Source organism: Malania oleifera, chromosome 7, assembly GCF_029873635.1.
Source record: "Malania oleifera isolate guangnan ecotype guangnan chromosome 7, ASM2987363v1, whole genome shotgun sequence".
In the NCBI taxonomy this organism is placed as follows: domain Eukaryota; kingdom Viridiplantae; phylum Streptophyta; class Magnoliopsida; order Santalales; family Ximeniaceae; genus Malania; species Malania oleifera.
In genome coordinates this window covers 42,304,150-42,327,909 of record NC_080423.1, presented here as the reverse complement: position 1 = coordinate 42,327,909, position 23,760 = coordinate 42,304,150, and the positions used below count along the sequence as shown (strand labels likewise).

At 36.4% G+C, this 23,760-nt stretch overlaps 1 protein-coding gene across 1 annotated transcript in view; it reads left to right on the top strand.

Annotated features, from left to right (window-relative positions):
- LOC131159189 (protein NAP1) overlaps positions 1 to 14,638 on the top strand; it is a 118,995-nt gene extending 104,357 nt beyond the window's left edge. The window contains exons 19-24 of the mRNA XM_058113903.1: positions 6,159 to 6,284; positions 6,371 to 6,510; positions 6,613 to 6,709; positions 8,719 to 9,710; positions 11,042 to 11,245; positions 14,016 to 14,638. Coding sequence (XP_057969886.1) covers positions 6,159 to 6,284; positions 6,371 to 6,510; positions 6,613 to 6,709; positions 8,719 to 9,710; positions 11,042 to 11,245; positions 14,016 to 14,511 — 2,055 coding nt within the window. The 3' untranslated portion in view covers positions 14,512 to 14,638. The remainder of the gene's footprint in view (positions 1 to 6,158; positions 6,285 to 6,370; positions 6,511 to 6,612; positions 6,710 to 8,718; positions 9,711 to 11,041; positions 11,246 to 14,015) is intronic.
- Positions 14,639 to 23,760: the final 9,122 nt, after the last annotated feature.

Genomic DNA, 23,760 nt, shown 5'->3' with positions numbered 1-23,760 from the left:
ATTCGATCCTTTCAAGGACGCTCTTGACAGAGTTATTGGAGGACTCCTTGTGCAAAAGGCCAACTTGTGGCTTTTAAGAGTAAAAAATTGAAAGAATATGAGACCTGGTACTCCACTTATGAAAAGAAAATGATTGCAGTAGTGCATTGCTTAAAGACTTGGAAACATTACCCGTTGGGAAGAGACTTACTTCAAAACTCATAAGAAACTCTCACCAAAGCAAGCTCGATGGCTAGATTTTCTTGGTGCAAGAGTTTCTGGCTGAGTTTGACTTCGAATGGGTGCACAAACCAAGGAGGCATAATCTACTGCCTGACTCTTTAAAGTCAAAAAGAAGTGGAGGCATAAGTCACTACCCTTACACAATTAGAATGCGGGTTCTCAGACAGTTCGAGATGCTGTAAAGTCAGACTTCAACAGATAGTAAATGATGATATTGTATGTTGATACTGGTTGGAGGATGAATTTTTACATGGAAAGGGTAGCAGAGCATATAAATTTTTTCTACTAGTGGATTCAGAAATGAATTACTGCAAGAGGTGCATGATGCACAATGAGCTAGTCATCTTGGAAGGGAAAAGATATAGGAACTGCTAACCAGATCATATTTCTGGCTTAAGATGGGGGAAGATTTTGAAGCCTATGTTAAGATATAACAAGACAAGTTAAAGAGACAAAGGGAGGCAAGGTTGCTGCAATCTATTGCCCTTCTAGAAAAGCCATGGAGAAATGTTTCTAGATTTTATTGTGAGTTTACCAAAGGTAAAGAAATAGAGGTTTTTTTTTTTTTTTTTAATTGTAGATCAGTTCTCCAGGTATATAGTGTTTATACCAACACCACATGCTTGTCCTGCAAAGGTGGCTGCAAAGTTTTTCTTCAAACATGTGGTTAAACACTTTGGGATGCTTGAGGATATAGTAAGTGACAGAGATACCAGATTTACAAATAGATTCTTGAGTTGAAGTTCTCAACAAGCAATCACCCTCAGATCAATGGCCAAATTGAGATGGTGAATGCTTTGCTTAAGGAGTATTTAAGGCACTATGTGACCGTAAATCTAAAGAATTGGATTGATTTGCTTGATGTTGCTTAGTTTTGCTAGAACCTATACAAATCTTCTTCTGCAGGGATGAGTCCATTTAAATTGGCTTTGGGGTTTAGTAGCAACACAGTGCATCGGTAATTGATCCCCTAGTATGATGGCCCATTTGAAATTCATGAGAAAGTGGGAAATGTTGCTTATAGGATGAAGTTCCCTAACATATTGAAAGTTCATCTTGCTTTCCATGTGAGTTTCTTGAAGCCTTACCATGTAGACCTCCTAAATGAGAACAGGAGACAGGCAAAGAGAACTCCACCAATGATGAGGAAATAGTTTGACAGTGATGTTGACAAGATCCTTGATCACAAAACTGAGGGACAAAGTAAGAAGAATAAAAAAAAACCCATTACTTGGTAAAGTGGAAGGGTTTGTCAGAAGTAGAAGCTACATAGGAGCGGGATGTGGCACTATGGGAATTTGAGAAACAAATAAGGGACTATGTGACAGCCTCCCAACGAGGATGTTGGTGCCTTCTAGTGGGGCTGGTTTGTTGGGCCCTTGATTAGCTTGACATTGTCAAGGCACACGTCATGGGCAACTCATGTGCCAAGGCAGTAGCTTAAGATGGCATCTCATGGGCTATCTTTACATTTGGTGGTTAGATAGTCTATGTTGCGAAATAGGGGGCACAGGATGCTAAGTTGCCTACTTGATATGGTCATTACCGCGGGGGAGGGGGGGGGGGGCAGTGGGGAATTTTCCGCAATGGGCAAAAGCCTGACAAAGCAATGCCGCATGTGAACTTCTTTTCCAGGATAATAAGCAATGACGGTATCTGGGGAATAAGCATCGACTAACTCTGTCTCAATAGCCGCGGTAATAAGGTTTTATTAGTATAGAAAGGATTTGCATCATACCGAATCTACAGAAATATATATTTATTGTATTGTGTCATCTAGGAAAGTAAATGATTCCTTCTTTCTTCTAACTTTGAATGTATCAATAAATACTATCGAGGAACAAATGTTCTAACTCAATGTTCATTTTTCAAAGATATCATCAGCAAAAAACAGGATGGGTGGAATTTTTTGAAAAGTCGAGAAAAGGGATCAGATTATTTTATCATTTATATCCAAATATAAACAAAATATACATATTATTTATTAAAAATTCAACAGGACCCTTAGGGTCATAAAGGCCTATATGAGATCCTAATAACATCATGGCATGTTCAATTATCTCTTAACCTAGCTATGGTAGGCTCTTTAACCATTATTGTAGCTCAACATATGTATTCCATGCCCCCTTATCCATATTTGGCTAAAAATTACGGTACACAGCTGTCATTGTTCGCACATCACATGTGGATTGGGGGATTTCTCATAGTTGGTGTTGCTATGCATGCAACTATTTTTATGGTAAGAGACTATGATCCAACCAGTCGATACAACGATCTATTAGATTGTGTCCTTAGACATCACAATGCAATCATATCGCATCTCAATTGAGCATGTATATATCTAGGCTTTCACGGTTTTGGTTTGTGTATTCATAATGATACCATGAGAGCCTTAGGACGCCCTCAAGATATGTTTTTAGATGTTGCTATACAATTACAACCCGTCTTTGCTCAATGGATACAAAACACCCATGCTTTAGCACCTGGCGCAGCGGCTCCTAGCACTAGTTTTGGGGGTGGGGACATTAGCAATGGGGGGAAAAGTAACTTTGTTACCCATTCCATTAGGAACCACGGAGCTTTTGGTACATCACATTCATGCATTTACAATTCATGTGATCGTATTGATACTCTTGAAAGGTGTTCTATTTGCTTGTAGTTCCCACTTGATATCAGATAAAGCAGATCTTGGTTTTTGTTTCCCTTGTCATGGACTTGGAAGAGGGGGGGCATGTCAAGTATCTGCATGGGATCATATCTTCTTAGGGCTATTATGGATATACAATGCAATTTCGGTAGTAATATTTCATTTCAGTTGGAAAATGCAGTCAAATGTTTGGGGTAGTATAAGTGATCAAGGGGTGATAACTAATATCATGAGAGGAAACTTTGCGAAAAGTTCCATTACCATTAATAGGTGGCTCCGCAATTCTTATGGGCCCGCGCATCTCAAGTAATTTAGTCTTATGGTAGTTCATTATCTACCTATGGCCATTTGTTTTCAGTTGCTCATTTTGTGTGGGCTTTTAGTTTAAAGTTTCTATTTAGCGGGTGTGGTTATTGGCAAGAACTTATTGAATCCATCATTTGGGCTCATAATAGATTAAAAGTTGCTCCTGCTACTTAGCCTAGAGCCTTAAGCATCGTACAAGGATGTGCTATAGGAGTAACTCATTACCTTTTGGGTGGAATTGCCACAACATGGGCGTTCTTCTTAGCAAGAATTATTGTACTAGGATAATGGCTAGAAGAATTTGAAAGACATTATGGCATTAAGATTTCCAAGGCTTAGCCGAGGACCCCACTACTCGTATTTGGTTTGGTATTGCTACCACACATGACTTCGAAAGTCATGATGATATAACTGAGGAACATCTTTATCAAAATATTTTTGCTTCACTTCGGGCAATTAGCGATAATTATTCTGTGTACTTCTGGAAAATGTTTCATGTAGCTTGGCAAGGAAATTTTGAGTCATGGGTACAGGATCCTTTACATGTAAAACCTATTGGTCTTGCAATTTTGGGATCCTCATTTTGGTCAACCGGTTGTGGAAGCTTTTACTTGAGGCCTGAGGGGGTGCTCTTGGACCAGTGAATATCGCTTATTTTGGTGTTTATCAGTGGCGGTATACAATCGGTTTACGCACTAATGAAGATCTTTATATTGGAGCCCTTTTTCTATACAATACTTCACTACTCAAGTTGTGCTATATACCCATCATCAATACATCGCAGCATTCATCATGGCAAGTGCTTTTGCCCATGGAGCTATATTTTTCATTAGAGATTTCAATCTGGAACAAAATGAGGATAATGTATTGGCAAGAATGTTAGGCCATAAAGAAGCTATCAGCTATCATATCCCATTTAAGTTGGGCCAATCTCTTTCTAGGGTTCCAAACCTTGGGATTTTATGTTCATAATGATCTCATGCTTGCCTTTGGGACTTCGGAGAAAAAAATCTAATCGAACCTATATTTGCCCAATGGATACAATCTGCTTATGGTAAAACTTCATATGGATTTAATGTACTTTTATCTTCAACGAATGGTCTGGCATTCAATGCGGGTCGAAGCATATGGTTGCCTGGTTGGTCAAATGCTATTAATGAAAATAGTAATTCACTATTCTTAACAATAGGTTCAGGAGAATTTTTAGTTCATCATGCTATTACTCTAGGTTTACATACAACTACATTGATATTAGTAAAGGTGCTTTAAATGCATGCAGTTCCAAGTTAATGCCAGATAAAAAAGATTTCAGCTATAGTTTTCCTTGCGATGGTCCAGGACGAGGTGGTACTTGTGATATTTCGGCTTGAAAATCTTCTTCCTTGTTTTGTTGTCTCATTCAATAACCGCTTGTAAAAGGAAAACCTTAACTGTACATCATCCGAGAAAAGAAGCGCTTCCCTTAATACCTTGCGTGAGTGAAGGCGCACCTGTCTCTTCTATAAGGAAAGTCTCCAAAGCTATCCAAGCAAGGGAGTTTCGTTTTGGTAGTGGTAAAGTATGCTCCAAATGTGGTTGAAGTCGGTCATTCTAGTTCAAGGGATGGACATGGTTGGGGCCATGGTCCTTGATAGGGTTGCTTACGGCGGCTGATTTCCTTTGACATGGTCAAATGGTTAACTCATTTACATCAAATGCCTCGTTGATATATGGTGTTACTAGGACATGGAATAAGTCGTGGTTAAGGGGAAAGCATGCTTGGCATAGTGTTGACTCAGGGGCAGCATGCAGTGTCAATGCCAAATGTTGCTGTATCAACATGTTGACTAGGTAGGGCAGTTACTTGGCAATTGTCCTTGCAAGGCTGATATACAAGCTTAACTAAAGGGTAAATTCATGAGTTGACATCTGCGCATGTTTCTAGCCTCACAATTTGTAAACATAACTTGTTTAGCCTTATTGGATAATGTTGGCTGAGTCCAACACAACCTAGGCAGTTGGGGTCTCAACTATGTGTATTAATATGTCATGTGAGTGGCATGGGACACTAGAGGAATTTGTGCATGGTGTTCCTGCACATCTTAAATGTCATCCTTGTCTTTGAAAAAGAGAAAAGGTTGCGAGGTGTTGCTCCTATAAATATTGTTGCATTGTGAATGTTATTTCATTGTTTCACACTTGCAGGACTTAACCAATGAATTTGTGTGTGCGCGCGCCATTGACTTAACCTCCTAAGTAAAGTGGTTCTCGAACATGGCATTGTAGGCCCTAGAGGTTAGGCACTTGTTAAAGCTTGATACACATTGCTAGCCCACAAGCAAATAGCTTAAGCTTTTAGGTAAAGTCGTTGTCTAACATGGTATCAGAGCCGATTACTAGGAGGTCCTAGGTTCTAGTCTCATTGTCCGCATTTAAATAAAAAAATTATTGTATTCTTGTAATGGATGTTATCTATCATGTGTTGGCCCACAACCTAATAGCTTAAGCTTTTAAATAAAGCGGTTGTCTAACAACTCTCACACACGTTCGAAGCTTTGTAACACTTTCCAATTTATTTAAGTATTGTATTAACTTTCTTCAAACCAGTTACCTTAAACCCTAGATGGGGTGATGCTTTCTCGCTAGGAATGATTCCTAGAACCTTAGTGCAAGGTCAATAGTTCTTTCGCATTCACTGTTTTGGGCGAGTGAAGACTTTATCTACTACTAAAAGAAACTAAATTCCTACCAATTCCTTCTTTTGATTTCTATTATTTACTATTGCTTAGTCTCTATTCATTAATTTCATTTTGAAAATAATCAATTATGTGGACTCATTAGAGGACAAAACAAGAATGGTGAATGTTTTTCAGCGTTGTCATATGGCTCAAGTTCTCTATACATTCTAAATTCTGGTCCCTAATTAAGCTCTCAACAGTTCTCCATTTACTACACAAAAATATGTAAATGAAAAGTCCATCTCTAAACTCTTTGCTGAATGCAGGTAGCTAAAATTGGTCGTGATGCAGTTCTATATGTTGAGTCTCTCATTGAATCCATCATGGGGGGATTGGAAGGATTAATCAATATCCTTGATTCAGAAGGAGGTTTTGGCTCCCTAGAGATGCAGGTTGCTATGCTTTATCATGTTAATAACATACAGAATAAAATTGAAAGCAACATTTTTTAAGAAACTAATATTGAGTGGCATCTCAGCTTCTTCCAGAGCAGGCAGCTATACACATAAACAATTCATCAAGAGTTTCAATTCCTTCAGTGAAATCTCCAAAGGGAGTTGCTGGTTTTTCTTTGCCCGGTCATGAGAGCTATCCAGAAAATAACAGTTCAATCAAAATGTAAGGAAATTTTCTCTATTCCTATTGTTCTTTTTTGTATTATTACTTGAGAGGTTACAATGAACACAATTGACAGCATTGTTAGCTTTGTAATAATGACAGGTTAGAAGCTGCAATGCAGAGGCTGACGAACTTGTGTTCGGTCCTGAATGATATGGAACCTATATGTGTTTTGAACCACGTATTTGTTCTAAGGGAGGTGAGGCATGCTAACCCCTTCACCCTTCTTTTTTCCTTTCTTTTTGTCTTTTTATATCCTCTCCTTTTCTTGTCCCCATTAGTTGTATCATTGCAAATTTTTATTTTTGTGCGTTATAGCTCCTTGGAGTATTTTCCTTTTTCCTTTTTCATTTTCTCTGATCTTCTTGAGGGTATCTCTTTATTTATAATTTTCATCCCTTGCAAACTAACCTAAATTTGTTAGCCAATGGTTGATTGGATTTAGTGTTAATCTTAAATTATCTAAGTTTTCTGAGAAATGAGAAAATTCAACTAATTTGCAATAGTTCTGTCTTAAGATAGACAAGTCAAGAAATCTCCCTTTTTTTTCTTTTTTTCTTTTTTGTTCTTGTTGGGACACTTACCCTTATCTTGCTTTCTTTTTTCTCTTCGTTATCCTCTATGCATATCTTTGGTTGAGGGAAGGCTGCCTTTATGCATCCTCCTTTCTTAAGTAATGGTTTCAAGCACCCATGGTTTTCTTTTTTAACTATTTTATTATATGAATTGGCAAGGATCCTTGTTAAACTTCCATATGCAACACCTGCATGACCTTTCACAAAAACCGAAACCAAAAAATTTAAATATAAAAACCAAATGAACAAACAAAAGCAAAGAGAGGCTGCTTTTATGCATCCTCTTTTCTTAAGATAAGGTTTCAAAAACCATGGTTTTCTTTTTTAACTACTTTACTCTATAAATTGGCAAGGATCCTTTTTAAAAAAACATTAAAAAAAAAAAAAGAAAAAAAAAAGACAAATACCAAAACAAAAACAAACAAGAGAAAGCATGAACAAAGAAGATTATTTTTGGTTTGCCTGATGGTCATATGGGTCAAAGTTATAAAACTATCAACTAGACTGAGTAGATGCTAAGAAACTTAGGATAGAATTGTGAGTATTTTTGACAAGATAAACCCATTTTCCTGTCATATCTTTAGATGATTTAGTAGTTGGGTAGCACAGGGTTTTGGTATGTATAGGTTTCGATCTCTCAGTATCTATGCAATTATTCTTGTGACCAAAAGTAAATAGGTGAAGCACAGGATTTAGTGGCCAGAGAGCTTTTGGTGGTGAACTTTGCAAATCAGTAACAATTTTGTTTTGTGGAGTGGTCTGCTTATAAGTTGGTTTCATATGTATACTCACTTTCATTTGTCTTTTTTTTTGTGCTCAGACTTGCACTTGTGCACATTTATGCTCGTGCATGTTGTCTGAGTTGGTGTTGAAGTGGAGGTCACAAATCAATTTCAAAATTAACTAGCAGAATTGGACACTTGATAGAGTACAAGGAATCAATTTCACTGGTTACAAATTGGTCAAAAAGCACAGGACATGGAGAAAAGAAGCATCCTAGATACCAATTTTTCTTGACAAGAAAGAAAAGATGAAAAACTAATTATGCATTTTGATTGATTAAAACAATTCTAGATGTTGCAAAAGTTCCTGTTTGTATGACCCTCCAGAAGTCTGGAAAGTGATCCCCGTCTATTTCATGTTATAAACAATCCTTGTGTTGTGCTCCAAATTTATTGTTGGGTCATGAGGTTCCTTTACTCCTTATTTTTCAAGTGTGAGATATATCTATTTTTGTCCTTTTATTAAGATACTGTGCTGTGGTTCTTTCATCACTTGATGTTCAACCAGGTTAAAGTGATGTGCTGGTAGTTATTATTAATTTACCATAATATTTCATGACAGAGGTGCTGAACTTTGTTTGCATTGTTTAAGGCTAGATCCCATTGACTGTTGATGTCTTGGGTACAAGCATGAGCCCTTTGATCTTAAAACATGCTTCTAGTGTATTGTTTCGTCCTAATAAACACTTGCATTTTACCTTGGTGATACTGCCATAGGATTTGTTTTTCATAGTTATTTTGCATATGCATGCATCACGTATGTATATGTGCCTGCATATGCTAGTCTAATTTAAAAATAGATCCAGTACATCCATTTTTTATATTTCTGACATACCCACTATTATCTGCAGTACATGAGAGAATGCATTCTTGGAAACTTCAGGAGGAGATTGCTTGCAGTATTGAAAACCGATAATGATCTTCAACGACCTTCTGTTCTCGAGTCACTGATTCGCAGACATAGCAGCATAGTCCATCTAGCAGAGCATCATATCAGCATGGATCTAACCCAGGGTATCCGTGAAATTTTAATTACAGAAACCTTCTCAGGCCCTGTTTCTTCTCTGCACTTGTTCGAGAAATCGGCAGAGCAGCATACTGGATCAGCCATTGAAGCTGTATGCAGCTGGTACATTGAGAACATAGTGAAGGATGTATCTGGTGCTGGAATCCTGTTTGCACCCATCCACAAATGCTTCAAGAGTACAAGGCCAGTTGGTGGATATTTTGCAGAGTCAGTCACAGATCTCAGAGAATTGCAAGCCTTTGTTCGCATTTTTGGTGGTTATGGTGTTGACAGGCTTGATAGAATGATGAAAGAACACACAGCAGCACTTTTGAATTGCATTGACACATCATTGCGATCAAACCGTGATGTGTTGGAGGGAATTGCTGGAAGCATGCATTCTGGTGACCGTGTAGAAAGAGAAGCATGTTTGAAACAGATCGTTGATGTTGAGACAGTGATTGGATTTTGTATTCAGGCAGGGCAAGCCTTGGCTTTTGATCAACTACTGGCAGAAGCTGCTGGTGCTGTTCTTGAAGAAGGTGCATCCCTCATACACTCATTACTGGCTGGACTGGTTAAACACTTACCTAATGAATTACCCGAGAAGAAGGAAATTAGGAGGTTGCAGGGGGTAGCAAACAGTGTTGGAGTTGTTGCTGATCATGATTCTGAATGGGTAAGATCGATCTTGGAAGATGTTGGGGGGGCAAATGATGGTTCGTGGAGCTTATTGCCATACCTGTTCATGACATTCATGACATCCAATATCTGGCACACCACTGCATTCAATGTTGAAACAGGGGGCTTCAATAATAACATTCATTGCTTAGTTAGGTGGGTATGCTTTTGCCAAATTACATCATTTACAAGATACAGCTTTGTTAAGTACGTGAATAGAAAATCAATTGCATGTTCTTTTGACCATTTAATTGTTAGAGTCATGCAGTGAAATATTGTTACTAGGCGTATATTAAATATTTTATGTCTATTAAGTTTAGGGCCATAAGTATTGAACATCCCCCAAATGTTAGCTTGATTGTCTAACCGGCTATCTGATAATTTGATGTCTAATTCTTAGTAGAGCATTAGGTTAAGGAACCAAATAACATTCTGCTCCAAGTCTATGAGCCAAACGGCTTCACATGCAGCATAATCTCGGCACATTCATCCAAAGGTTCTTGCTTAGATGCCTACCTGCTCAAACATTAGAACCTTAATTCATTATAAATATTTGACTGTATATTGCCCAATGAAATATAAAAGAAAGAATATAATCATCTAAGAATTTGTTGCATGGGTTTCCTAGGCTCAGACACAGATATGGTGGCATGGAGGACGTTTCCCTTACCCATTCCAACTTGTTGCCATGCTATGTTGTCATGAACCAAGCTTGTTCAGGGTATTATTCTTACTTATGACCGCTTGTCCTGTATAATGGGATGGAAATCATCATGTTAATAGCTCTGCAATTTTAATTTTTTGGGTAGGATAATGCCTCATAAAAATGGGAGTATGACTCCTTGATCAGCTTAATGTTTCCTGCTGGCAGATCTAGAGTAGCATAGAAAGCTCTTTAGGGGAGGATGAGTGTTCATCAATCATTGTAAAACTCATTAGCTCTTGTAAACGTTTTTAGCCTACTTGCTCCATCATTAAGTACATGTTACCTACTGAAATGTGAATAATGAAAGCGCGTTTTACCACGTGACTTATGTTTACATACATGCTTGCTTACTGCTTTTGCTTTGTATTCGACGATTGGGAGTTTGTTTATGTTGTAAGACCGCAGTGTACTTTTGGATGACTAGTTAAAGTGAGAGTGCCACAGCCAGTGTCGCATGGTCGTTCAAAAGGTATGAAGAATTCAGCCCATGATACATGCCATTGAGTTCGCATATCCTGCTCTCCTCTTCCCCTTGGGCACCCAAAAAAAAAAAAAAAAGACAAACAAACAAACAAAAAAAATGAAAAACAAAAGACCAAAGATTAAAACCAAAAATAAAGATAAGAAGAAGAAATTGATCTCAATAAGAGCCTATACATTTTACTGGCAATGGGACTAAAAAATCTCTTTTTGACTCATTATCGCCTATTTTCCTGCTCTACCATGATGTTCAAGATTTCTTTTATTAACCTAGCAAGTTAAATTAAAATTTTTCTGGCAGGTGCATCAGTGCTGTAATTGCAGGAAGTGAATTTGTTAGATTGGAAAGGGAGCATGAGCAGAAGTTGTCTATGTCCAATGGCCATGTGGGTGATCCTGAAATGCAGAGCCGCTTGTCAGCCGAAGCAAACATAAAATCTGCAATGCAGATCTTTATTAAATTCGCTACAGTGATTATTCTAGATTCTTGGAGCGAATCTAACAGGTGAAATATTGATTATGCTTTCATAGAATCATATTGTGCTAGTATCATATACAACTCAAATCCTGTTCATTTCTCCCTCAGAGAAAGATCTTCAAGTAAGGCATACACCTATGCACATGCATGCTCACAAAACGAACAACTGCACTGATTGACATCTCTTTTTGCTTATCAACTCACCCTAGTTTTTACCATCACACAATGTCCTCACCTTCTTGTTGTAGGTCCATAACACCTAATCATCTCAATTGCTAGTGTTTCTCATAAGTAATCTCCTGAATGATTGACCGACCATAAGGAAGTCGGACCATCACACTGTTCTTTAGTTCTTTTGCAACATCAATCTCAACCAAAGCTCTAGCATAAGAAATTTTTTCTCTTTTGGTGGTCAGTTTATCTGCATACACAGGTCTTCCCAGAACAGAACATATCTTCCCTAGCGCATTTAAAGTCCAGAGCTCAAGAGGTAGATTTTTTAGCTGGATCCAAAGTGGCGAAATGCTCAGGTTCTCATTATTAAACTGAAACATGTCAGGCATCCTTTTAAGCAACAAGGCGTGGCCATAGGCAAGATAAGGACCTCCTTGCAGCACCTGAAACATGTCCTCCTCCTTACTAAACTTGAAGATAATGCATCCACTCTCATGGTGGAAAATCTCAGCCTTAGCGTACCAAGATTCAACAATCACATTAAGAGCAGCTTTGCCTGGAAATTTACCTGCAAAGTAGCCCGCCAAGCAGTGCTTCCACTTCCCACTCCCATCATTCTCATCTATGATGGTTTCTGAACTTCTTTTCTTTTCAGTTAGGACAGTTTAGGCATGAGTAGTGGAATTTATTTGAGTTGATGGGAGGGGGAGGGTTAGGCATGGAAAAAGCTGAATTTGGGCAGGAACAGGAAGGGTTTGACTCCTACCAATTTTCCCAGTTATTGCGAGACTAGGTCTGTGTTGTGAATTCTCAAAATATTCAGATGGGGAAACGAATGTGAGGAGTGGCAAGGGGAAGGAGAAGGAGAAATGGGTGGTGTGTCTGATAATGATAATGATGATACTAGTGAATTTGCAGACACGGCCAGTTTGATTTTGGATGGAATTCAACATTAGTGGCTGTTTTTGAATCATCTGATTTACTTGGGGATTTTTTGTATGTGCCACCATACAATGGAAGGTTTGGAGGGTACGTCATAATTAAGGAGGATGATTTGCGAAAGGAGCAATAATCAAGCGATTTTGCCCGCTCCAGTTGTTGAGGTTGATCAGAAGGACTTAGAAGCTTAACTATTGATGGATGAGATGGGTTTGTGTTTTTCAGGTCCTGGAGGTTAGAAGTTTGTTTAGATGGGAGATAAAAGGAAATTGAAGAAGGGAGAGGGTGAATTAGCAAACTTGAAGTGTTTGGTGAACTACAAGGGCAAGGGTTTAAAGAGTGGGTTCCCTATGTGATTGTGACTAGTCAGTTATATCTTGTTTATTTGTTTTATTTTGTTTTAAATTTTTGTATTTTTTTTTTTTTTTTTGGTTTTTTGAGGATCACTCATCTGCTTTTACATTGTAATCTCCTTTTCCTCTCTTAATATATTGTCTTCTATTATCAAAAAATTGCAAGACTAGGTCTCTGGCTGCCTACATTCCCAACTCATGTAAAAGAAATTGGATTCAGTGGTTATGCCCTTGTGTCAATTTAACCATGAAAAAGACAAACTATGAAGTACACTTCTGCTGAAGTGGATATTATAAATGCTAGTTTTATATTATTAAGCTCAATTGTATCAACTCTCCTTAATTCACATTTCTTTCCATTGCATTGATCAAGTTAACTAGGACAAAGACAAACTCAAAGTAATCACTCCAATTTCTCAGGGAGATGTAGCCTACTGTCAATGTTACTGTTTAAGAGAAAACTCTTGATAAGTAGGTAATAGATGTGTCAATAATTTTTTATAATGAGGTTTTCTTTTTATTTCCTTTTTTCTTCCCATTAATTATTTATTTTCTGGTGGGGCTGAGAGAGAGCAACTGTAAGCTGATACTGGACATTTCATGATTTTTCCAAAATAATAGTTTGAGCAACCCATTAGGCTTGATTTATAACTATTCTCAAGTCTTTTCAAACGCATACATGATGAGTTCTTTATTTTATTTTATTTTTCCAAGCACCAAAACATGATCCAGGAAATAAAAAGTGATGGTGATATGTCACGGCACATTTATATCATTTTGCCTCACAGAAGGTTTGCAAATGGCGTATTTTATGGGACTTAAGGCCAACAATTGTGATCAAAATGAACAATTAATTGTAATCCCTCCATTGATTTTGCCCAGCGAATTGCTTAAAATTCCATTTACATTGATTGTGTCTTGTGTTCTGACACTCCCTCAGAAGGTAACTTCCATTTGAATTAGCCTCAAAAGCTCTTCACTGATTGTTGTGACAACCATTGAATTATGAGCCGTGGAGTGAAAATAACTTCTTTATGAAATAATTTTTACTTTTTTCCCAGCATCTAACGAATAATCTTATCATAAATTGTGTGGTGATCATTTAAGGTTAAACATTGATGCAACATTAGTTTTAATTGTCCTTGGGAATGCTATGGAAAGTAAGGTTGGAGTAAATTCAATTCCCTGTGTATCTGGGTGCATCCTTGGTGAATTTTGGATGTCGTAGCATAGTGCAACTAGAACATCATTATGCTAATTTCGGATTATAGTTGGTTTTATCAATACTAGAATTCTGCAGGCTGTTAACAATCTTCCATTATCTCAAACAGGTCTCATCTTGTGGCAAAGCTTATCTTCTTGGACCAACTCTGTGAGACATCACCATATCTTGCAAGAAGCTCACTTGAAGCTCATGTCCCCTATGCCATTCTCCATTCAATATATAACCAGTGCTATGCAGATTCTCCATCCATGCCGCTGGCATTACTAACTGCATCACCCCGTCATTCACCCGCCATGCCTTTATCACATGCATCCCCTATACCTCGGCAGCCCCATGGAGACACAACTCCTCACACAAATGCTAATAATTCAGGCTATTTCAAAGGATCTGCAACTCGTAGTCAGGAGCATCTCGGGGATACTGTTAGTGGAAATTTACGTGGCACTGACAGCAAACATCGAAATGTACGGAGGTCTGGGCCATTAGATTACAGATCAAATCAGAAAGTAAAGTTTGTCGAAGGATCAACTTCAGGCAGCTCGGGTCCCAGCCCACTGCCCAGATTTGCAGTGTCAAGGTCTGGTCCTATATCATACATGTAGGTAAATGGATGAAAGTTGAATTATCTGCACACTAATGCCAACATATTTGTACAAAATTTTGGCTTTAAAAAGGAAAATCTGAAATTACTTTAGAGCTTCGGTCTAATGCCAGCCTCATTTACTTAAATCAGTGCTCTGCAACTCAAGGATGCTTCCTCACTGTTAATACCTGGTAGGAAATAGATGTGCCTGACTTTCAACTGGATGCTCGAAAGAAAATCCCTAGGATAATTTCCATGATTTTGTTGCTCTGCAGTAGAACATAGCTTCTTCCTTTTTGGAGCCTCTACCTCTCATGCCAAGTTAATCCATTTTTTTTCTTGTTTCTCACTGATTTTGATTACCTAAAACTTGCATTGAAGTAAATCCCCTTACCATCATAATTGCCTGTTAGAAACAGAACTGAATAATTAATACAACAAATTACTTAATAGTCACCGATTTATATGGTAGGTACATAAAAATAGAATGGAATGGAACAAAATTGAACTAAATTTATCATATAGAATGGAATAGGGTAAAATAGAACTAAATTTATCACTTGATTTATTCATGTTCTACATTTGAATTTCATTTCTTTTCATTTCATTTCCAATCAATCCTATTTTGCAACTGAATGAGACTAGCATAACTTATCGTTTATAGGACCATATTAAGAAAGTTTGTTAGGGCATATTTAGTTGTAGAAATAGTTTTATTTTAGGATAGAAAAATATTAATCTCTCCTAAAGCTTAGCCAAAAAGACACCAATATATTTCAAGGTTCTAAAATTTTTTATGAACTTGCCTTGAGGTTTAGCAAAAAGGTCTATGCCTCTTGAAATTTAATTAAAAAAAAAAAAAAAGATAAGTCAAAAGAGGAGTAGAAATGACGTCAAATTAAATGTGAAGGATGGTCCATATTTTTTAAAATCTCAAGGGAAGTTGGTGTTTTTTTTTATTAAATTTTGGAGAGAGATTTTTGGTATCTTAGGGGAGGTTGCCATATCTTTTTTTTTTTTTTTTTTTTAAATTTTGAGATAATTACAAATATTTGACATAATTTTTTATATTTTTCAATATTTGTATAAGAAAGATTATAGTTATTTATTCATTTGTTTTCACTTATACAAATGTTAGAAAACTAAAAAAATAAGGTTAAATTTTTGTAGTTTTCTAAAAATTTGGAAGTAAAAAAAAAAAAAAAATTGTTTTTACATTTTTTATTTAAAGCACTGGGAAATTAAAAAATAATGTGATATTTTTATAATTCTTTGGAAAAATAAATTATTTTGTTCTTAAGAAAGGTTAGTTTAGTTGAGAAAAAAATATTTCATTTCTTATTTTTAAGTGTTTCAAAGAATTATAAAAATTTTAGCTTATTTTTTAAAAATTTTAAGATTCATATTAAAAATGTAGAGAGTAAAGAGTTTGTTTAGGCATACAAAATAGTTTATCTTTTATTTTTAAATTTCAAACTAATTACCAAAAAAAAAAAAAATACACAACTTTACTTTTCAATTTTTCAAAAATTATATAAGATAGTATTTGAAATCAGGAATATTGATGTTTAGATTTGGATTTGCGTGTTTGGAATAAACTCAATATATAATCTACACAAATTAAGGTATGAGGTTTGAATCTCATATTCTTATATTTAAAGAAAAAAAAAAGTTTAAAATCTAGAAAATAAAGAAGATGTTTTCAATTTTTGTATATAATTTAGAAAATTGAAAAATTAAGTGACATTTTTATAATTTTTTAAAAATTTATAAATAAAAAATTAAACTATTTTCACTAGTTAAAATTCTCAAAATATTTTTATGGGTAAAATCCAACAACACCCATTGAATTTTCCAAATATGACACTCCACTCCTTAAGATTTTGAAAACATTTAAACACCCTTTTAAGGTTCAAATTTAATGAGTAAATGAACCTTTTGTTAGTTGATTGTCAGTCAACCGTTAAGTATATGTGAAAACATTAATTTTTCGTTAGTAAAATGATATTTTTAAAATGATATCAATTTAATAAATTAAATTGAGAAAATAGTTAAGATAATGTCTTGAAAATTGAATAAACTAATTATCAAAATTAAACAAGTGAAAATCATAAAGTCTAGTTTGCTTATGAAAACCATAAACAAAAAATAGAAAACCCATGTGAACATATTTTCATAATTTGTTCCTTCACTATATAAAAATGAAAACTAAAAACTAAAAAATAGATATGCTACCAAGTAGGCCCTATATTCTCGAATTAAACAGTTTAACTGGTCCAATTGCTTTGGATCAACCAATAAACATCAACATGACAAAATGCACAAAAACTATGAGAATACTAGACAAAAGGGAGAATCAACTGCGATCTTTGGAATTACAAGTTTTTGAGTAATTGCATTGATAACATTAGGATAACTTAAAAGATAACATCAATCCTTGCAAGTATGCTCATATCAAAAGTATATTAATGAAGTTTTAAGGTAGAGAAAAAGAGTGGAGAGGGGTGAAAAGAGGAGAAGCAAATTAATCAAGGCGAGGTGATTTCCCTTTTCTTCTTCGAATTTACACAATCTGCAAGGCGAAAGCGAGTTTGAAGGAATTTGAAGGAAACACAAGGCACAATGTCAAATGTTTAATACACTTCTTTGTTTCCACCTTGCACAAGGCCTCTTGAAGAGGAAGTTGGGAGGACTAATAAGGCCACAACAAGATGTTGCAATGTACTGGACGACCACTAGTTGAGACTTGAGATGAGAAGTATGAGAATGTTATGCTTTACCAAACTTTAGATCTGATTATGATTATGTAAAGGGAAGGTAGCAGTGCTCCCTATAGATTCATCCTATAAACGGTCCAACAATAATTTCAAAATATTTCAAAAAAAAATCATGCATAGACTTTGACACTTCATTATTGTTTTTAAATTACCTCCCTTTCATATAATCATCTAGTATCCTAGTCAAGTATGCCCAGTTTCTCTTCCCTTTAAAAGAACCTTATTGCCCTACTTTCAAATTCTATCGTTGCATTGGTTCGAATTGAGGTTTTTTAAAAAGATAAAATGGGACACAATCACATAAGAATACGTGGAATAATGAAAAATGATCTATTAAGGAAGTATCATGTTATAGAATCAATCCCTTAAATTCATATCCCCAATATTGACGTACTCCATTAATTTGACACTATCATTCAAACTTGAATTCCACCCTTCTACGAGGAAACAAAACTGTCAATGGATTGCCGTGATTTTTTGAACCTTTGAACTGATCCAGAAAAGCACAGAAGTCTATCGATGAATTTTCGTCTCCAGATATACAAAGCAAAATCCAAGGTCTTATCCTTGTCCTATACTCTGGTATATTCTAGACTATCAAAATTAGAAATCCTAAGTTCTACACATATTTCTAACTAGGCAGCATGAATTAAATCATACTTCCGACTGGCTATGGCTCTGATACCAACTGTAACGACTCGACCCTTTATATGGACCAGCACCGTTAACCCAAATACAAAATACCTATACCTGCTCAAGATACATAAACAACCCGCCCTAAACAGAGACCTACAAGTGTAAACCATACATAATTACAATGTAAATGTTGTGGAAAAACATAACATTCATTGGAATTTTTACTAGACTTATACCAGAGCTTACTAATACATCCACAAGTACATAAATCCAAACATAAAATAAATCATGTTATTACAATCCTCCAAAAAGAACTTTCATCTAAGTTTAATACATGATTCGAATGCTTACGTAAGCTAAACCAAAATACAATCTCCCCAGTCCCTTTAGCTACTAGGACCAACGTACTGATGGACCTAAATACAAAGGTTGTATAATAGGGTAAGACACCTCTCAATAAGGAAGAAAGTGTTACAACAGTGTGTGACTACATATATGCACATTTTCATACAAACTCATATGTTTGAAACATTGTTTACAATACTGTAACATATAACATTTATCTACATATCAAGTATTTAAATCATGCATATGATTATTAGAACAGCTCTAGCTTGATATGACAATTTTCCTGTTTATCCCGTGGCACGAGTTGTGCACTGATTGCCTTTGACAGTGTCTTGTTCGTGCAGACAAAGCTGAGCATCATTTATAGTCCGACCGCCCCCTAGTTTATTTTTACCCGAAGCTTACTAACTCCTCGCAAATCGACCATCTAACGTACCCATATTGATTTCTCATATATGGTTGCACTGTACTGCCAGCATCGGTACCTAGCCCTAGGAGTTTATTTCAACCCCTTTTACTAAAGTTTCTTTCAACTTATTTTGGTCACAAGCTGTGGTTCCAATATCATATATACAATTTATAGCAAAATATAGTAACCTATGCAATTTCAATATTTTCACAATTTCAGATAATCACATTGGGTTCAAATCGGTGCCTATCCACTCAGTTTACCCCTTTTGTTTCACTGATACAGCTCGGTGTATCACGGCCTTTGTTTTCCACATTCTCAATATAACAAATTGGAACTCCGTTCCCATATCTCATATATATGAAGTATAGAATGTTCATACGTTTCCATTTCAATATATATCACACAAGTTTAATCCAAAACCCACTAAATGATAAAAATACAGTAAACATCATTTAAATGGATAAGAAAAGGATTCAAGAATCTCCTACTACAATATAAATGCAAATAAATGATTTTTGTAAATTTTGGAGATCATATGCCGAAATCCTCGTTTTCACCAAAAAACCAAAAAATCGTAAAACCGACATTTCTACTCAGTAGAATTGAGCAAATAAGCAGTTAAATCATACATATAAATAAAAACTAACTTTTTAGAGGTTTAGTTTTCCAAAAATGCTGGTGTAATCAATTTTCTCTTACCTTAAACTCAGAATGAAACTTCATACGAAAACGATCCAAATCGACAACTTGGGATTCTCAAAACCTAAAAACCACATAATATAATCTTATTATAATTTCGACTACTATCCATATATTCAATCGAAATTGAAATCAAATCCTTACCCCGATTTGTGGGAAAACCCGAAAATCTTCAAAACAACGATCCGATCCGCTAAAGTTGTAGAACTTCCTCTTTTGATCCCCACAAGAACTTCCGTTTTTAGAAACGGGCGTCGAACGGCGAAGATCCTTAGAGAGAGAGAGAGAGAGAGAGAGAGAGAGAAATTTTGTAGGTAGAGAGAGAGAGAGAGCTTTTGGGAAGAAACTTAGCTTCTAAGCAACCAAAATGAATATTTATAGAGCCTTTGACCAAGTCCAACTCATCGACGAGGCAACGTATTCATCGACGAATATGCCACACAACTCGTCGACGAAGCCATCCCTTCGTCACTGAGCCCAAGTTCTGGATATTTCTCTGACCCGCTCGGTATTTGCTCATCGATGAGGCTCTGAATTTCTTCGACGAGGCTCTGAAAGACTTTGCCAACGAATGTGACTCCTTCGTCAATGAACCCAGCTTATTTCGAGTTTGGGTCTCTACACCCCACCTGCTGATGTGTCATTGGGCCCACCTCTTATGCAGCCACTTGCTGACGTGTCATCGAGGCCCACCTCAAGTGGGGCCCACTTGCTTACGTGGCACCAGACCCACCTGTTTACATGTTTGTGGGTCCCAACTGTTGACATGGCCTTGTACGGGCTTCTGACGTGTCGCTAGTCCCCCGATGACGTGGCGTGCTAACGTGGCCTAACACTTGCTAACGCGGCGCTAACTCAGCGCCTACGTGGCCGCTGACGTCAGCGTCTTCAACCTCCGGACGTGTGCTGGACTTTCATCAGTGCGTAGGCGCACGTGACACCCTTTCCCAATCAGCTACCAGCGCGTGAGTGCTCGTAAAGGCACGTGGCAATGTGGTCTTTCCACTGGTGGCACATGTGAGCATGTGTGGCTTCGTCCAAGCTTTGCTTGAGCTCCGGTTACCGCCGTTGGCTTCATCTCAACGAGAGGAATCTTTTGGTTGTCTCAAAACTGAGTTTCGAGCTACTGGCAGAGGCTCAAATCTGGGAATTTTGCTTCGATCCGGCAATTTTGCTCCAACCTCGCTCTGATACCATTTGTTGGGAAATTATCCATGAGCAACAATTGCACAAGCTAAAAATTACGCAACACAAAATACGAGACCAGATTTACGTTGTTCGGTCCACTGTGACCTACGTCCACAGAAGAGCACAAAATCCACTATAACTACTGGGAGAATTATACAAGGAGAAGGAGGAGGCTACTGCCCTTAACTCCTCTCTCACTCCCTCTACAAGGATTCACTCTGCCTCACACATAACACACCACACCTCTCTACAATCTCACAATACAACTCTCACCTCTCTCACAATGCAACTCTCTGCATGCACACACACACAGCTCTTTACTGCACACAATATAGCACCACTCAACTACTACAATTCACCACAATCTACTGAAACTCAATTACACACATATATATACACATATGGGAGGGGGAGGAAGTCAAACAAGGCAGCTTCAATTCAACATGGTAGGCAGATTGTTGGTGGTCGTCCATCTCCAGCTTCAACAATTGCAGCTGCCGACACCCATACGAGTCATATCCTAACATACTTTAATTTGTGTAAACATGCCAATGAGTATGTAAGTGTTGTATGTGAGTATGCATTATTGTATGAACATTAATGTGTTAGTAGACATGTGTGACTGCTAATATGCATATGTGTACTTAATGTCATGATCCTTGACATTTCTAACATCATTATCTCAAAAAATGTGCTTTCATGCTCCCTAGTGTTTGTTATTTTCATTGTCATATTCAAATTTTGAAGAACAATCATAAAAAAAATATACCTATCTAGATTTAAATATATTTGCATGTCATGTTACACCATTTACTATCATTCTAGCATCTTTTGCATGTGCATGAATAAACCTAGTGATGGAGAACCAAGGATGACATATATTTAACCCTAAGGAGCATTTCTTCTAATTCAATCACTTTGAGTTATCTCGGTGATTATATTAGATAACATGTGGTATTTTATGCATTATTTTCACATTTATTTGCTTTATTCTATTTTTATTTCTTGGAATTCCTTTGTGTTTTGCATGGTTGTTCATGATTTGTTCTTTTGAATTGTTAATTTTGTAGTTAATCCAACAACGAAACTCAAAATTAGGGCAATGATGTCCTTTCAAGGCTTTTGAGGTTAGAGTAGTCTTTGCAATTGGACAACTATTCAATATTAAAAGGTTGATAATAGATAGACATGGAATGATGGAATTAAAAGTCATTTAACTTGATTAAGCTCAAAATGGGTAATTATGAGTAATTTGTTAGAATTCATAAAATGGGTGTGCAGTTACTGATACCTTCCCCTCACATAATTATACTCTCGAACCCTTTACGATCAAGACTATTGGTTCATAACTACGTTTAGTTTCAAGACTGAGAAATTGATGGAAATTAGGTTAAACCACACTTAAGAAAATAAAAGGTTAGTAGCTACTCCGTATAACCTATAAAACCAATTATCTCACATTTATAATCACTCACTTGGTCACCATCTGGATCGATGCGATCTTCTTCTGAAACACATCAACAAGACCCAAAAATTTTTTTCCCTTGAAGTGAGATTTACCTTTTTGTCTTGGATATTCTCAGTTAAGCATCAATAAAATGAACAAGGCTTCTTCATCACATTACAATCCACTTGGGCAAGAAATAATTTTGATTAATCAAATTTTATTAGTAACAACATTGTTTTCCAAGAAGAATATAACTATTGCATCTCTTTGTTTAATAGAAAAGGAAGGTGAAAAAATGTCTTCTAATGCTCAAAATCCTTAAGATGAGCATTGAAATCTTCCACGCCCAATTTTGGACTTTACCAAAGATAGGTACTTATACAACTTGTAATGACCCGAAGAATAATGGTATTTAAATAATAAAGATGGAGGGAAATGGAAATAAAAACAAAAGGAGGCAACATGCTTCGTCAACAAACATGAAGCGTTCATCGACGACATTGCAATTTGGATGTAATAACCCAGAAGATTTACGCAGGGCCTCGTCGACAAACCATGTCTTGTCAACAAGAAGATACTGAGAGGGGTTTTGGGCAGTCTGAAATTCGTCGATGAGGAAGTAAGGTTTATCGACGAATTCACTTAAGAACTCGTCGATAAGATGACGTGTCTCGTCAATGAATCCGAGCCTATAAATAGTGAAAACTCATATTTTTCATACGAAATTTGGGTAAGAAACCCTCTATTTCTCTCTCTACGCCCCTCTCCCCTTCTCTCTTCAATCTCAACCCCGTCTCTCGCTGGATCGACGATCTGAAATCGCCATGACACTCCTGGGGAAGTTCTCTGCAAGTCCGCCGGAGCTGATCGTTGGTGGAGATGGTTTGAAATTCATCCCAAATTCAGGGTAAGGTGTTTTATTCAGAATATGCTTTCCCTGCAGTTATAGGAAATGTTGTATGCAAAAAAATACTGATATTTTGTTCTGGGTGATGTCGTTTTCAAGATGTTGAGTGGAGAACCCTGCGAGTGTAGGGCTAGAGTATTGTTGGGACTTTTCAAAAATTAGGTAAGGGAAATATGCTATGCTAGGAAATTTGATTATATTAACATGAATTTTACATATGTGCATGTATACTAGTTATTATGTAGTTTTTACAGAATATGAGATTCTAAAGTATGTGTGGCCTGAGTAGATATTATTTAATGTAGAATTTTATATAGTTTTTCTAATATATGATGTTATACAAAATATACAGATATAGCTGAATATTCACCGATATTATACAGGCAGATATAAGTATATATACAGTTTTTATTCAGGTAGCTTCACAAATATATATATGTGTGTGTGTGTGTGTACAGATATTTATTCAGATCAGTATACATAGTATTTACAGAATGTTATGTGTTCCTAAATGCCATAACACTCAAAGTATACAGACATATTACATAGATAGAAAGTACAAACAGATTATATAGTTATAGCATCAAGATGCTACAGATATTACAGTATTTACAGTTCATATTAATTGTGTTATGGTTATTTTGAAAACATAATGAAAACAGTAAAAAGAGTATAGTATATATGTATATAGTATTAGATCCCTGTGCAAAGATTATAGATAGATACAGTTATAAAGTATGGTACCGTTGCTATATACAGAATAGAGTGCAACCACATATCTCAGATAGTGTGTGGGTACCGTCAAACTGTGCTCGAAGAGGATGCAGCTCCCTAATTCACTGGGTTGAGGGGGC